The sequence below is a fragment of the Alligator sinensis genome, unplaced genomic scaffold, assembly GCF_000455745.1.
Source record: "Alligator sinensis unplaced genomic scaffold, ASM45574v1 scaffold701_1, whole genome shotgun sequence".
NCBI lineage: Eukaryota > Metazoa > Chordata > Crocodylia > Alligatoridae > Alligator > Alligator sinensis.
Window position 1 is genome coordinate 2,645,045 of NW_005841915.1, and position 13,158 is coordinate 2,658,202.

At 40.8% G+C, this 13,158-nt stretch overlaps 1 protein-coding gene across 17 annotated transcripts in view; it reads right to left on the reverse strand.

Annotated features, from left to right (window-relative positions):
* Nucleotides 1-13,158, reverse strand: part of TCF4 (transcription factor 4) — a 360,805-nt gene that overhangs the window by 37,565 nt on the left and 310,082 nt on the right. For 16 of the 17 annotated variants that reach the window (XM_014517565.2, XM_025198159.1, XM_014517561.2 and 13 more), the window contains 2 exons: nucleotides 2,272-2,339; nucleotides 853-931 (listed from right to left, as the gene is read on the reverse strand). In XM_014517565.2, coding sequence (XP_014373051.1) covers nucleotides 853-931; nucleotides 2,272-2,339 — 147 coding nt within the window. The remainder of the gene's footprint in view (nucleotides 1-852; nucleotides 932-2,271; nucleotides 2,340-13,158) is intronic. The other variant, XM_025198154.1, reaches the window with a different exon arrangement.

A 13,158-nucleotide genomic window follows, 5' to 3' on the forward strand; every position in this document is an offset into this window, starting at 1 on the left:
GGAATGTCTAGGGCTATATCAGTCATAGACAAGGTCAAGGTTATAGGTATGCCTCAGCTTAGGTGGCCCACTAGATCACTCTATAGTGGTTAAGGCATGCTGATTTCTGTAGCTGACAGCACACAAGGAGTGAGTGATACAGACAGTGTCACACCTGGCTGTGTGTGACACCCCAGCCCAAATGCCTGGTTACCCACCTCCAAGGAGGTGGAGTGTGGTTGCCCCTTGCTGCAAGTCTGAAGTGAGACTCATGACTTCCACAGAAGCTGCAGAGAAGCCACTGTGTAAACTACTTCTAGCAACTCCGGTCACAAAAGGACATACTTAGGATACAATCTCTGTCTTTTGATATTTAACATCCTGGGCATGTCTACATGTGTATTTTAATTTCATTAGCCTATTTTAATGTTTATTAAAGCATCACAAAATTAACCGTGTTCATAATAATTTCACTAATGCGCCTTTTCCTAGTACCTCACAATGGAGGTACTAAATTTAACGCACATTAGCAAAAGCACATTAATGAACGTGTAGACGCATCCCATTACTCTACAGTGGCTCTCATGCATAGAATCACAACAAGGATGCATATAAACACTGCTTTTTCACAGGGTAACTGAGCCTATTTGAGAGCTGTTAGGACCTTCTCTCCACATATAGCTTTTTGAAAGCATCTCTAGTCATCTCAATGAGTACAACAGTCAGCCTGTGTGTGTGTTATATTAATAAGGAAATAGTCTGATGCTATTGGCTGGATGTATATCACACACCCAGTACAGTAGGAGTTTATTTAAATGTCTCCTACTAAAATATGCTGAAACGTTCAGTAAAATAGAATTGTAACAACAATACCTGAGAGAGAAGGGGGAGAACCAACAGGAGTTGAAGGATTTGATGAAAAGCTGTTGTTGGTGTGATCTGGAGAATAGATCTTTAAAAGATGATAAAGAATTAATCTAAAGCCATCACAAACTGATGCAGAAAGAAATATGGAATTCTCATGTATTTAGTCCATTTAAATGAAAGGACAGGTTAAAAAAACCTATTATTTTAATAATAAATATTTTTATAGACAAAACTGTGTTAGATGTAGGAAGCCAGACAACAGATTCCTCTTAACTGAAACATCTTGATGGAAATACAAACTTGCCAATTAAGTGATGGTTTGATTATTCCAGGCTCTTTAGAGAGAAACTTTGGTGGATGTGTACATTTTTATTTCACAGAATGCTTTAAGAATAAGCATCACAGTACCGAGTCTTAAAGCACTTCTGGAAACTGCATTCTGGTAAGATCAAATCCTTTAACAGCCAAATCAGAGCAAAGGGAACAGAGGACTGCACAGTGAGTAATTTGTAACAGCAAACACCAAACACTTGTCAGTTATTATGATGAGCCAAGACTAGGTGTGTGCTACTGAAATGAGCAAGGTGTGCCATTTAACAGCTGCTTTAAGTCACTGATATGCAGTGCACTGACTTTGCATCCTCGTGTTTGCCTCTATTAATCATGCATGCCAGTTATCAGGGCACCACTTAAAAGTGTACTGTACTGTATCAATTACCTCAGGCAAACAATATTCTTATTTTTTGTCTTTTTTATGAAGCATCAGTAGTATATGTATAAAATCAACTCTCATGAGAACTCAATGGAACCCACTCTGCCCAGAAAATAACTAAAGTGGTCCTTATTAGAAAGCCAGCATATTCTCAGCATATTCAGCTGCTGCTGCATCCTGATATCTGAGGGACAGCAACATTTCCCGGTACTTAGAAAATGATATACCACAGTGACCACTGGGAGATAATAGCTGATTAATGCTGGCTTTTAATAGCAACCATCACTGTATGAATAGGTGGAACTAGTGTGGAAAACATATCTGAAGGCAAAATAAAAATCAAGATGAATCTTGTTTGCTGATCAGTTGATAATCCTGCCACTGATTTCTGTGAACCCCCCCTGCTCTCTTTGCTAAGTAAAGTGTGTGGAATATTGAAGGATAATGACTCGTAGTCACTAAGTGATCATGAGCAATATAAGCTTTCTAGTCATTTAATTTGTGTTATGTTATAAAATTAACTCTAAAACTTTTAAACACAATTTCACGTTGATCTTTAAATATTTCAATTGGCAGTAACTCAACACTGATGACCTCTGAGATCAAATCTCTCCTGATTGCTCTTCAACTTCTTGAATTCCAGGCATCCATTTCTGATTAAAGTTCACACTTTGAAAATGGTAAGCGTTATTCCAAAGTAAATATTTCCTTACAGAGGCAAGCGCTTTCCCCAGTGCATCACCAGTCTGCGAGCTGCCTGCTGCCCCACTTCCTCTGTTTGCTGAAAAACAAAAGATTTAATGTAAAAATAGACAGTAAGACATCTCAGTTTTCTATTCCTGGTCCACTTACTCATAATTTAATTGCATTTTAATGCTAATTACATCACATTAATCTTTAATTAGCATTAATTTGTTTGCTAAGGTAGGTATCAAACATATTCATGTTCTATTTTTGCAGATAAAATATAAACTTGACATCTTTTTTTTTATATACTGCATATTTGATACTACTTGGCCATATGGCTTTATTTTTTTCTAAATGAAGGCTGGCTAATAGTAGAAGATGCTCAGAGATATGAAAGATATGAAGTTCAAATCTAGACAAGCCTATGTAATTTGTAGTCTTTTGTTCAGAAATGACTACTTCTCTTTATCCTCTAATAGTGACTTACACTTGCTACCAATCAAGCTTATAGTATTTGTGTTCTAAGTCATTCTTAATTAATGTTATTATAATACTTTAAAGAGCCTTTCTTCCTCAACTATCTTCCTGTACTTTTGTTACAAGGGTAGTATACACATATTACACACAAAAAACTGTTAGAAGAACATTATTAAGATTGCAAGGTCAAGCACACTGAAATTAAGAAATGCCAGAATTAAGATTGTGTAATTTCATTTAGCTCCCTTGTGCATTATAATTCAGTTTTTAATTACATGATCATACATTGTTTTTTCAACATGACCCCTGCACCTCATTTAGTGAACAGTATGGACAGCACCTAACTAAGGAACATTTTCTGTTTTATTTTCAGTGCGCAGTGTGTGGCTCTTATTTACTGAACATTGTTCAAGCCCTGCTCTGAAAACAGTATTATTAATTTACATGTGGGTTTTCAGTGGTGTTCATCACTATAATATCTGAGTGCTCCATGAATATTAACCAATTTATTTTTACAACACCCCTGTGAAGTGAGGAGGTGGTGTTATCTCCAATATGCAGATGGAGAACTGAGGCACAGGGAGATTTGGGTCAACATTTTCCACTAATTTGGGGAACCCAATTTGAGAGGCGGAGGATTTAAGTCTTCGAAGCACTTAGCATCACATGACATTTTCTGTGTTTAAAGCACAGTTCTGATCAACTTCAGTTGCATCTGCGAATGTTCAGTACTTCTGCCTCCAGGGTCTCAAATTAGGCACCCAGAAAATGAGGAACACGTGATTAGTGACCACCTGTGAAAAGCTTGGTTTATTACACAGGTATTCTGTAGCTGAAGAAAAATAGAAGCCAGTTACTCTGGGCAGCATTTTACTACTTTAGTTATGAGAGATACCTCTCTTGTCTTGCTATCTCCTGCACTATTCTCTACACAACCTCCAGCCTCTAGGGAAGATATCCTACAGACAAACACCTTCACTACACAAGCTCAACTTATCTCCTGTGCAGTGAAGGAGGCAGGGGCCCTTCAAATATGTGAGTGCTTTCTAGTAGTCACAGACTTCTGCCCACCTGCCCAACAAGGTCCCTTCGTCCTACCAGCTTCACCCTGTCCCTATCTTAGCTCAGTCTTCTTGTCCCAGCCTCATTCACTTCACCAGCCAATCCCAGTTTCCACTCTTCACACTTCTCCTCCCAATCCATTTCTGACCTCTTGGCCAGGGAAGTTCTAGTCTCACCAACCACACCGCCATGTCCCTTGCCCATCCATTCAGTTTGCTCCCATTCCTCACCCAACCTGTCTTTGCCACAATGACTCCAATCATCTCATATCCTTTCCATTTCCTTTTCCTGACTGGTTCTCAGTTGCCAAGTCTTTCTCTCTCTTCAGGTTTTTATAGCCTCAGTGTCCCATATCTCTACCCTTCTGTCTCACTATCTTTGCACAGTCAGTCCCAGTTCTTCCACAACTCAGTGTCTCATCATATGTCTCTTTTTCCACTCATTGCTTTTCCTTTTAACCTACTGATTCTCAATCTTGGTCTTCTTGCCCAGGCAATCTTCATCTACCCCATCCCCAATTCCTAATTTAGTTTTCCTTAGTGCTGCCAGACTCTAGTTTCTGTCATCTTGTCAGGCTTCTTGTCCCAAAGTACTCCCGCCCCCATCTCAATCCACCTGCGTATCTGGCTCTTGTCTCCTCTGAATTCGAATGAAGCAACTTCCTCATTCTCACTGCCTCAAGCTACAAGGGGAATTCAATGAGAAACAACAACAAAAAACCCCAGGCTCTCTGCTATCTACCCAAATTCAGAACCAGATTGGCCTCCAGGAACTCAAAGCTACAACTGCAGGGTAAGTTTTCTTTACCCCCGGGCTAGTATATGCTCCATATGGACAGAATCCTCTGGGAATTTAGCAGCTAGAAGATAAAATGTCTTTACTGAGGATTTAATGACTGCAACTTCTTTAGAGCCTCGCAACCTGTTCAAATTTAGACATTTTTGTGGAGACAGCAAGAGGCACTTTCCTGACAGATCCATCACCCTTCTGCCAAACTTTAAGTTCCTGCTCCAAAGCACGGGGCATTGGAGCTTTCCAAAGGAAAATATTGCCTCAGTTTTTCAAGTTGGATAAAACAACATATTTTCCTTAAGTCTCATTCTCAGAAATAGCTAGTCCATTTTGGTTTGTTTTTTTTTTAAACCCCACACCAACAGAAACTTCAGCCTGAGGCATATACCCAGCTTAGAAATTCCAACCCAAATGGTTGAAAACTGGTAAAGATATAAGAATCTGAAAACAGAATCCTAGAATGGGAAGTCTCGAACAACCTTAATAATAGGAGGCACTAGCAGCTCCTTCTATAGAAGAATCACTAAATAGCATGAATCTACTGGCATACTCAAAATAAATGGGAAAGGGAAAATAGAGCAGATTAAGATGAGCACATCAAATAGACTCTTTTTAGTATCTCTTTTAAATGACAAGTGATAACAAACGGCAGGATACCCAATTAACTATTACAAAAGAATGAGTCAATTTTGTTGGGAGCTGACCCAGAATTTGAGGTCAGCCCAAATTTTAGACCACTAAACACTCCTCAGAGTGTTCTCAGACACAAAACACTCATTATATTAAAAGTGGTAAAAACCAAGGCAGACTGTAAGGAAGTACAGAAGGATCTGGCATGATTGAGTGAGGGCAACCAAATGGCAGATGCAATTCAATGTATGCAAGCGAAAACTAATGCACCTAGGCAAAAATAACCCCAACTATACCTATGATGGGCTCTATATTAGCTTTTGCCACACAGGAAAGAGATCTGGGAGCCATTGTGGACAGTTCACTAAAAACATCGGTTCTGTGCTCAGCAGCCATTAAAAAAACCAAAAAAAATGTTAGGAATTATTAAGAAGGGAATTGTGAAAAAAATGAAAAGATCCAAGCATCCACACCTTGAATACTGTGTCCCCCAAAAATCCACACCTTGAATACTGTGCCCCTTGAATACACCTCAAAAATAGTACAGAAGAACTACAGAAGATATAGAGAAGGGCAACATGAATGATTAGCAGTATGGGATGGTCCCAGATGAAGAGAGACTAAAGAGGCATACCCAGTTTAGAAAAGAGATGCTTGAGGGGAGATATGATAAAGGTTTACAAAATGCTAGATGGTGAAGAGAACGTAAGAGATTATTATTATGTACTATCTCACACAATACAAGAAGTAGCGGTCACAAAATTCAGCTAGAACAAAAGGACATTCTTTTTCACACAGCATGTAATTAATGTGTGCAACTCATTGCCACTAGATGTTGTGGAAGCTGACAGTTTAGCTAGATTCAAAAAGGATTTGGTCAAATTCTTGTAGGAAAGGGGCATCAGTAGCCATTGAGCATGGGAGTTAGGGACACAGTCCCTGAATTAGAATTTCCTAGACCTTAAATGCGGAAGCTGCCAATGAGAGAGGAACAGTGGAAACCCCCTGGTCATACCCAGTTCACTCTCCCTTTCCCTCCACTCTCTGCCACTGTGACACAGGATATTGGGCAAAATGGGCCTATGGCCTGAGCCATTCAGATTCTTATGTTCTTATATCCCTTCCACAAATGAGATGAAAAAAGGCAACGAGGTCTTCACATTAGCATTTGAACTGACAGTAAGCAAGATACTGAGAGTGAGATTTATTGGAGCCTACCAAAACCTTTAAATTATTCTACTCTCTTCCACATGAAAGAAAACTACATTTCAGCTGATCAATAATTCATTTTCATAGGAATATAGGTGAAAAGGAAAAGTATATGAAACAGTTAAGCTCAGGAGGTTCCACCTCTTGATTATCATGACTGTAAGGAAAGAAGGTTTTATAACCTTACACTGTGAAGTGGAATTTGCCCTAAAACTCCTACACATCATGAGAAACCCCTCTGCTCCCCTCTCTCCCCCCACAAAAAAAACCCCCAAACAGGCTCCTTCCTTATGATCATGGGATAACAACTGACCCATCACTAATACAAGTCTGGATACTTACCTCAGAAGCTCTATCATCTTGCCTGGACCCTAAACTCCCTATCATTAACTCTCATGCACATTTCCCACCAGAAGACTCCCATATTAGACTGCTGCAAAGAGCAACAGCTTTCCACTACAGCCCTTTTACAGTTTGGAAATGTCTGCAGAAGGACTTTCATAAGCCAGATGATTTAGATACTGCTTCCCTCTGTGTGTGTCCTCTGTGCGATTCTATAGGCTTTAGTTCTACCACCCCTGAATGAGTGGAGACGAAGAAATAAACCTGTACTTGAACATGCATACTAGGATATGCCCTTGGATACAATGGTGAAGTAGCTGGATAGATAAAAGAAGCAATGCATAGTCTAAAGCATTAGGCATTTGCAAAAGTGTGTTTTAACCTCTGCAGAATGGAAGATGAACATATATTAAATCCTTTAAAAACCATATAGAGCAATTTGAGCCTCTTTCACCTTACACAGATCTGATTTAAAAGAGAAATTTGCATTCAAGAGTAATACAAAAGAAAAAGAATACTTATAGAAAAGTTAAACAAATTAGCAAGAACTGCAGATATTTGATTCAGAATCCTTGTTTCTTGAGTGAAGTCATCCTATATTTGTCCTCCTAGAACCCACAGCTACAGAAATAATGGTAGTATCAGAAATACCCCTGATAATGATTGTATCATGAATAAACAGGCCATAACCATGACTTCAATGAAGAGAAAAAATGGGGGCAGCCCTTGCTTGTAGACACAAAGAGCAATTCATATGCTTTTCATTAACACAAGTTTCATGAGGAAACTGAGGATGGCTCTTTCAGGCCCCTAAGGACAGTAATGACACAGGACTGAAATTTCCCCACATTTCAAAAGAACATCAGTGCCCAATCTGTGATACCTAAGCTCCCCTACAACATGTAACACCACCCTGCTGGAGACATGCAAATCCTAAAAGACAACACTGGCCCTTTTAGCCCTGCACCTACCTGCCCTGCTATTTGATTCCTCCAGTATATGAACCAGAGAGCTTTTTCTAGTTACCAGGGAACTGCTTCATTAAGAAAGTACTAAACTCAATGTGCAGTAACTACTGCGCATTAATGAAGATGTAGACACATCCACTTGGTTTTAGCATTTACTCTACTGAGTCACAGTGGAGAGTTATTGCTCCCATGGACACTAAAAAAGAATTGCAAAGAAACAGAAGATTTGGTGGCAATTAGAGATAGAAGTTGTTAAAGAAGCATAATGCTGCAAATTCCAATTTAAAAGTCTCCACTTGAATAATTTCAGACTGATGTCTAGAAATTTAGACACTTGGGAAGTCGACTATAAAAATCTACAGAACTTGTGCTCCTCTACCAAAAAGTAACCCTAGGTCTTTTTAATTCACTAAAAGATAATAAGCAAAATAGTTTCCTCAAGTTTTCACAGAAGAACCAAACTTCAGAGGTCTGTTGTCTAATGCGGCTGTGCGAAGCTTTGGTCGCTGATTTGATTCAGCAGAGATCTGGCCCAATTTGGCAGCCGAATCTCTGAATCTGAATCGAATCAGGAGACCCTTTAATCACTCCGAATTGGATTGGAACGCTCCAAATCGATTCGCAGAGATTTGAAGATTCAGACATAGACACAGCTTTAAATGTTTTTTTTTACATACCTCAAGGTACTACGTGGCTCGTGAATGCTGCAATGCTGGGGCAGATGGAGCGTCCCACAGGAGCGGGGGGGGTCCCCAGTGTAATCGGCAATAGACCAGGAAGTGAACCAGAAGCACTTCTGGTCCACTTTTGGGTCCGCCAGGGAATGCACGCCCCCCCCCATCCATTTCCGGATCCGCCACCAAGCATGTGGGGGGGCCCCCTGTGCTCCTGTGGGATGCTCCATCTGCCCCAGCATCGCAGAGTTCATGAGCTGTGCCTGGTACCTCAAGGTATGTAGAAAAAACATTTAAAGCTGTGTCTATGGCTGAATCGCTGATTCTCTGAATCGGCATTGGATCTTCCATTTCAGATTCGGCTGAATCGAATTGGGACAGTGATCCAAATCAATTAATCAAATCACTGTCCCCAATTCGGGCTGAATCCAAATCTGAATCAAATACGGCCCATTTCACACACCCCTATTGTCTAATTCTATTTGTTGACTACAGGAACTGTTTGTGTAAAGGGAGACAATATTCTTACAGTATAGAAGTGAACTCAGTACTTGACAACAAGATTGAGTATTACTGGGTGCATCTACACGTGCAATTAATGCTATAAAGGCTTACTGCACAGTAAAATACTGCATAGTAGGACTTCCTGGGGAGAACGTCTACATGTGCTCCCTGCTGGGAGCCAATCTGTTCCCAACAGAAGCAGTCTGGTAGAGGGCTGCTCCAACCCTGCTCTGGTTCCCTGCAGCAGCCAGGGGGAGATCCAGGCTCTCCTTGAGTGCTAGCCTGGGGGCTAGTCCCCATGAACATGGAGAAAGGAGAACTCTGCTGACTGCAGCAGCAGCCATCTCCTGGCTGTGTGTACACTGGGAGGGGTCCTGATGTACAGAGGGTGGGGAGACAGCTGGTGCTGCAGACCTCTCCTGGCCCCCTGTACTTGGGAACAAGCCCCATGCCCAGCAAGACTTTCCCACACAACGCAGGGATGACTGGAAACTCCCACTTCTGGGGCAGCTCCCAGCCAGCTCAAGGTTGTGCAAGGATTTTCCCACCCAGCCTGGAGCTGGCCAGTAGCTGTCCTTTCTGGGGCAGCTCTCAGCCAGCTCCAGGCTGGGCGGGAAAATCCTCATGCAGCCTGGACCGGCTGGGATCTGCCCCAGAAGTGGGACAGTTCTTGGCCAGCTCCATGCTGTGCAGGGAAGCAGGGAGTTCCACAGCACTGTTCCTGTTTGGGAGCTGGGAGCCGAGCAGCACTGGGACAGGGTGGGCAGAGAGGTACCCTGTCCTGGCGCTGCTCGGCTCTCAGCTCCTGGAGGGAAGGAATTCCCAACCCCTGTGGCCCCCTAGTATTGGGACTGACTGGAAGCAAATTTGCTACTGGTCAGCATCTACACATATGCTACTGCACACTATCTACTGCACAGTTAGTTTACTACCTGTATTTACTGGTAATAACTAACTGCATAGTAGACTATTTTACTGCACAGTAAATGTGTGCATGTGTAGACAGTGATGGTTTACTGCATAGTAAAGCATTGTGTGTAGAGACACCTACTGAGACACAACTCAGATAAAACTCCCCTTGGGTCCAGCTGTGTCTTGTTTGCTGATAAGAACAAAGGAATGGCTAGCAAATAAGGTATAGCAAATAGCAGACTTTGGAGGGGACCTGTCTTGGTAAGAAAGAATGCAGTTCCTCCCTCCTTGAAGGTAAGGAGGGCTGGCTGGTTGGCTGGCTGGTTATTTGATCATGTCATAGTATAGTTTAGAATAGATTACTGTCCACGGATTATAGCCAAAACCCCATTAGATGAATGATTATTGAGGGTTCTAGCCTTCTGTCCTTTGATATTTTGACCATTACTATATATTAGTGAATGGGCAGGGCTGACCTAGTTAAAGGGTTTTAAACCCACCGGTTTATCAACTAGTGGGACCTAGTGAACTGAGACCGCATCTACACATGCATTAATGCACTTTTCCTAATGCACATTAAATTTAATACCTCCAATATGAGGTACTAAATCAATGCAAACGAGGCTGCACTAATGTACACTAGCACAAGCTTTTTAGGTGATGCTTAATATGCAGTAGCCTATTTTACTATGCATTAGCATAATAGCACAGTTTTTTATGCACTGCTTTACTGTGTAGTAAAATAGGTTACTGCACATTAAAGTGCACATGTAGATGCACCCAGAGAGAATCAAACAGGAGCTTTGAAAAGAAACTGGAGAAGGTACTCTAGGGAGAGCTTAGATGGACTACAGTAAGCTTCCAAAATAGCTGGGAAATGCTATATCACTGAACCCAAACCCCACATTGATAGCTTTTCTTTCACCTGTATCATATGGGACATGCTGAGGTAAGGGTCTTGAACCTCAATGCTTACACCCAGATCCTGGTCTTGATTTTTTTGAGCTATCTGTCACTGCCCTGGAAAGCCAAATAGGGAACCTATTTTATGTGAGATGTCTACCGGTGGAACCTCTGAGGAAACAGTAGCAGGAGGAAGGGGCTAGGCTCAAAGGTGTGTAGGATCATAAGGATTTCATCAATATGATGCACATGGAGATCTGCAAGGATGAAGTAGCTAGATGACTAGAAAGGACTGTAGCAGTGCTAAACAGCACTGGCTGACCTGCAACCCTTGTATCATGATCTGCAGATATGATCTGAAGGGCACAGAGGAATCCATCTGCTAACCTGACCTTACACCACAGAAAGACTGCTTTCCAGGAGCCTAAATGTGAGAAGTTATGGAAGGATTGCTGAGGCTCATCCAACTCTCTGATTACTATCCTGATTGCTCATCCATGCGGGTACTAATGATGTTGCTGGGTAGGATCTTGAACAGTTCAGAAAAGAATCTGGGAGTAAAAATAAAGGGTAGGGGCTTCAAGGTTATTCTTTTCAATGCTTCCAGTTGAGGGTAAGGAACCAGGCTGGGATTGACTGAAGATAAATATATGAGAGAACTTTGATTTCCATGGCCATGAAGGTGATGTTCCAAGTACTACGGAATTGAGATTATGTCCACCTAAAGAAAAGAAAGAGCACTTTTGGTCACAGATCTTTTAACCAGTGGCATGGGAATTACAAACCAGTGACCATGAGAAAATCCTAGAAGTGCAGGAGATATCAGTAATCATAACAGGTTTATGGAGGGAACAAAAGGAAAATAAGGGGGAAGTCTGCTGAACATCCTATATGTCTCTGATCTAATTCAAGCAGTATAAATGATGAACAAGAATAACGGGAAATTTTAGCACGTTATTCAATTTTTTAGTTGAATAGCATCACAAAGACTTAGTGAAATAATTTATGGCTTGAATATTGACATAGAATGGTGCAGTTTGTTCAGGAAGGACATGTAGGGGGGGAAAAAGGAAGAAGGTCTTGCTTTGCAAATCAAGGATGTAAACACTTGCTCTGAGATCCAGAATGTAATGGGAGATAGATCTGTGAAAAGCCCTTGGAAAAAAATAAAAAGGAAACTGAACAAGGGATATATTACAGTGAATCATGAGATTTTATGATGGGATCACCAAACCAGAAAGATGAGGCTTTTTTGAACTACTATGAAAATTCACCAAAATTGTGGACTTGGTAGAATAGGGAATTTTAAGTCTCATTACTAAGGATGGAGGGACCAGATGAGATGGGCTAAGGCCCTGTATGTCCCTTAGTTTAATATGAAAGTAATACATTATATTAGTAGTAAGAGGAAGAGAAGAGAAAGACTTGATCTACAAACAGTGGGAGGAGGAGATGCAGAGAGACAGAGGTGGCAGCTAATAAAAAATGGTGTCAAAAAGTCTGAAGCATTTAAAACCTGTTTTGATCCAGTCTCCCCAAAGTTGTTTAGCTGTGATTAGATAACTAAAACATTAGCAACAAAGAGTAAAAGCTCAGAACAGCATGGGGAAAGGACAAGTTAGAGACTACTTAGAAAAATCTGATGTTTTAAAGTGAACTACGCCTGATGAACTTCACCTTCAACTACTTAGATGCATAATATCAATATTTATTTTTAAACGTTTATTTTGATTTTTATCAATTAACATTTTCAGAATTGGGTTAAATTAGGGGTTTGGGGCAGACAATTTATTTATGAGAGTATACTGTTAAAACCTTTATAAAATCACATGTCAAAATATAAAAACGAAATATCCATAAATCAATAAAACGTAACAACTGTAGGACCACAGCCAGCTGAGCATCAGAACTGCTCCCAGCTCCACTCTCCTGTAGCTCCCTCGTCTGCTTTGTTACTTCCTCTTCCTTTATTTCAAGTCCCCTGGGGTTTCTGGGAGCTGCAGTCCAAACTACATGGTTCTGTTGTCACACATTCGATCAGCCATTATTTTTCTTACATCCCCTTTCTATAAATGTTGATATTAATGATGGAAATATTGTTGTTGGTCTGTGAGTGTAAGGTGAAATTGACATTTTTCAAAGTTTACTGATAAAAATCGAATCCTGCCAAGCCTAGATACGATTCGATGAGGACTTGTGTTGTAAAGTATTATACTTTGTCATGAATAATAAACTGCACAAACACAAAATGGGGATGAAGGAGTGTAAGCAATTGGATCACGAACCAACATGAGTCAATGTCACACTGTTGCAAAAATAACAATGTATAAATGGAAGTGTTGTATGTAAGGGCCTGGGCACACAAACACATTATCATGAGGTAAATAAAGACAGGGATCAACAGCACATCAGCTACTCCATGGGAACTGCAGATGTGCAC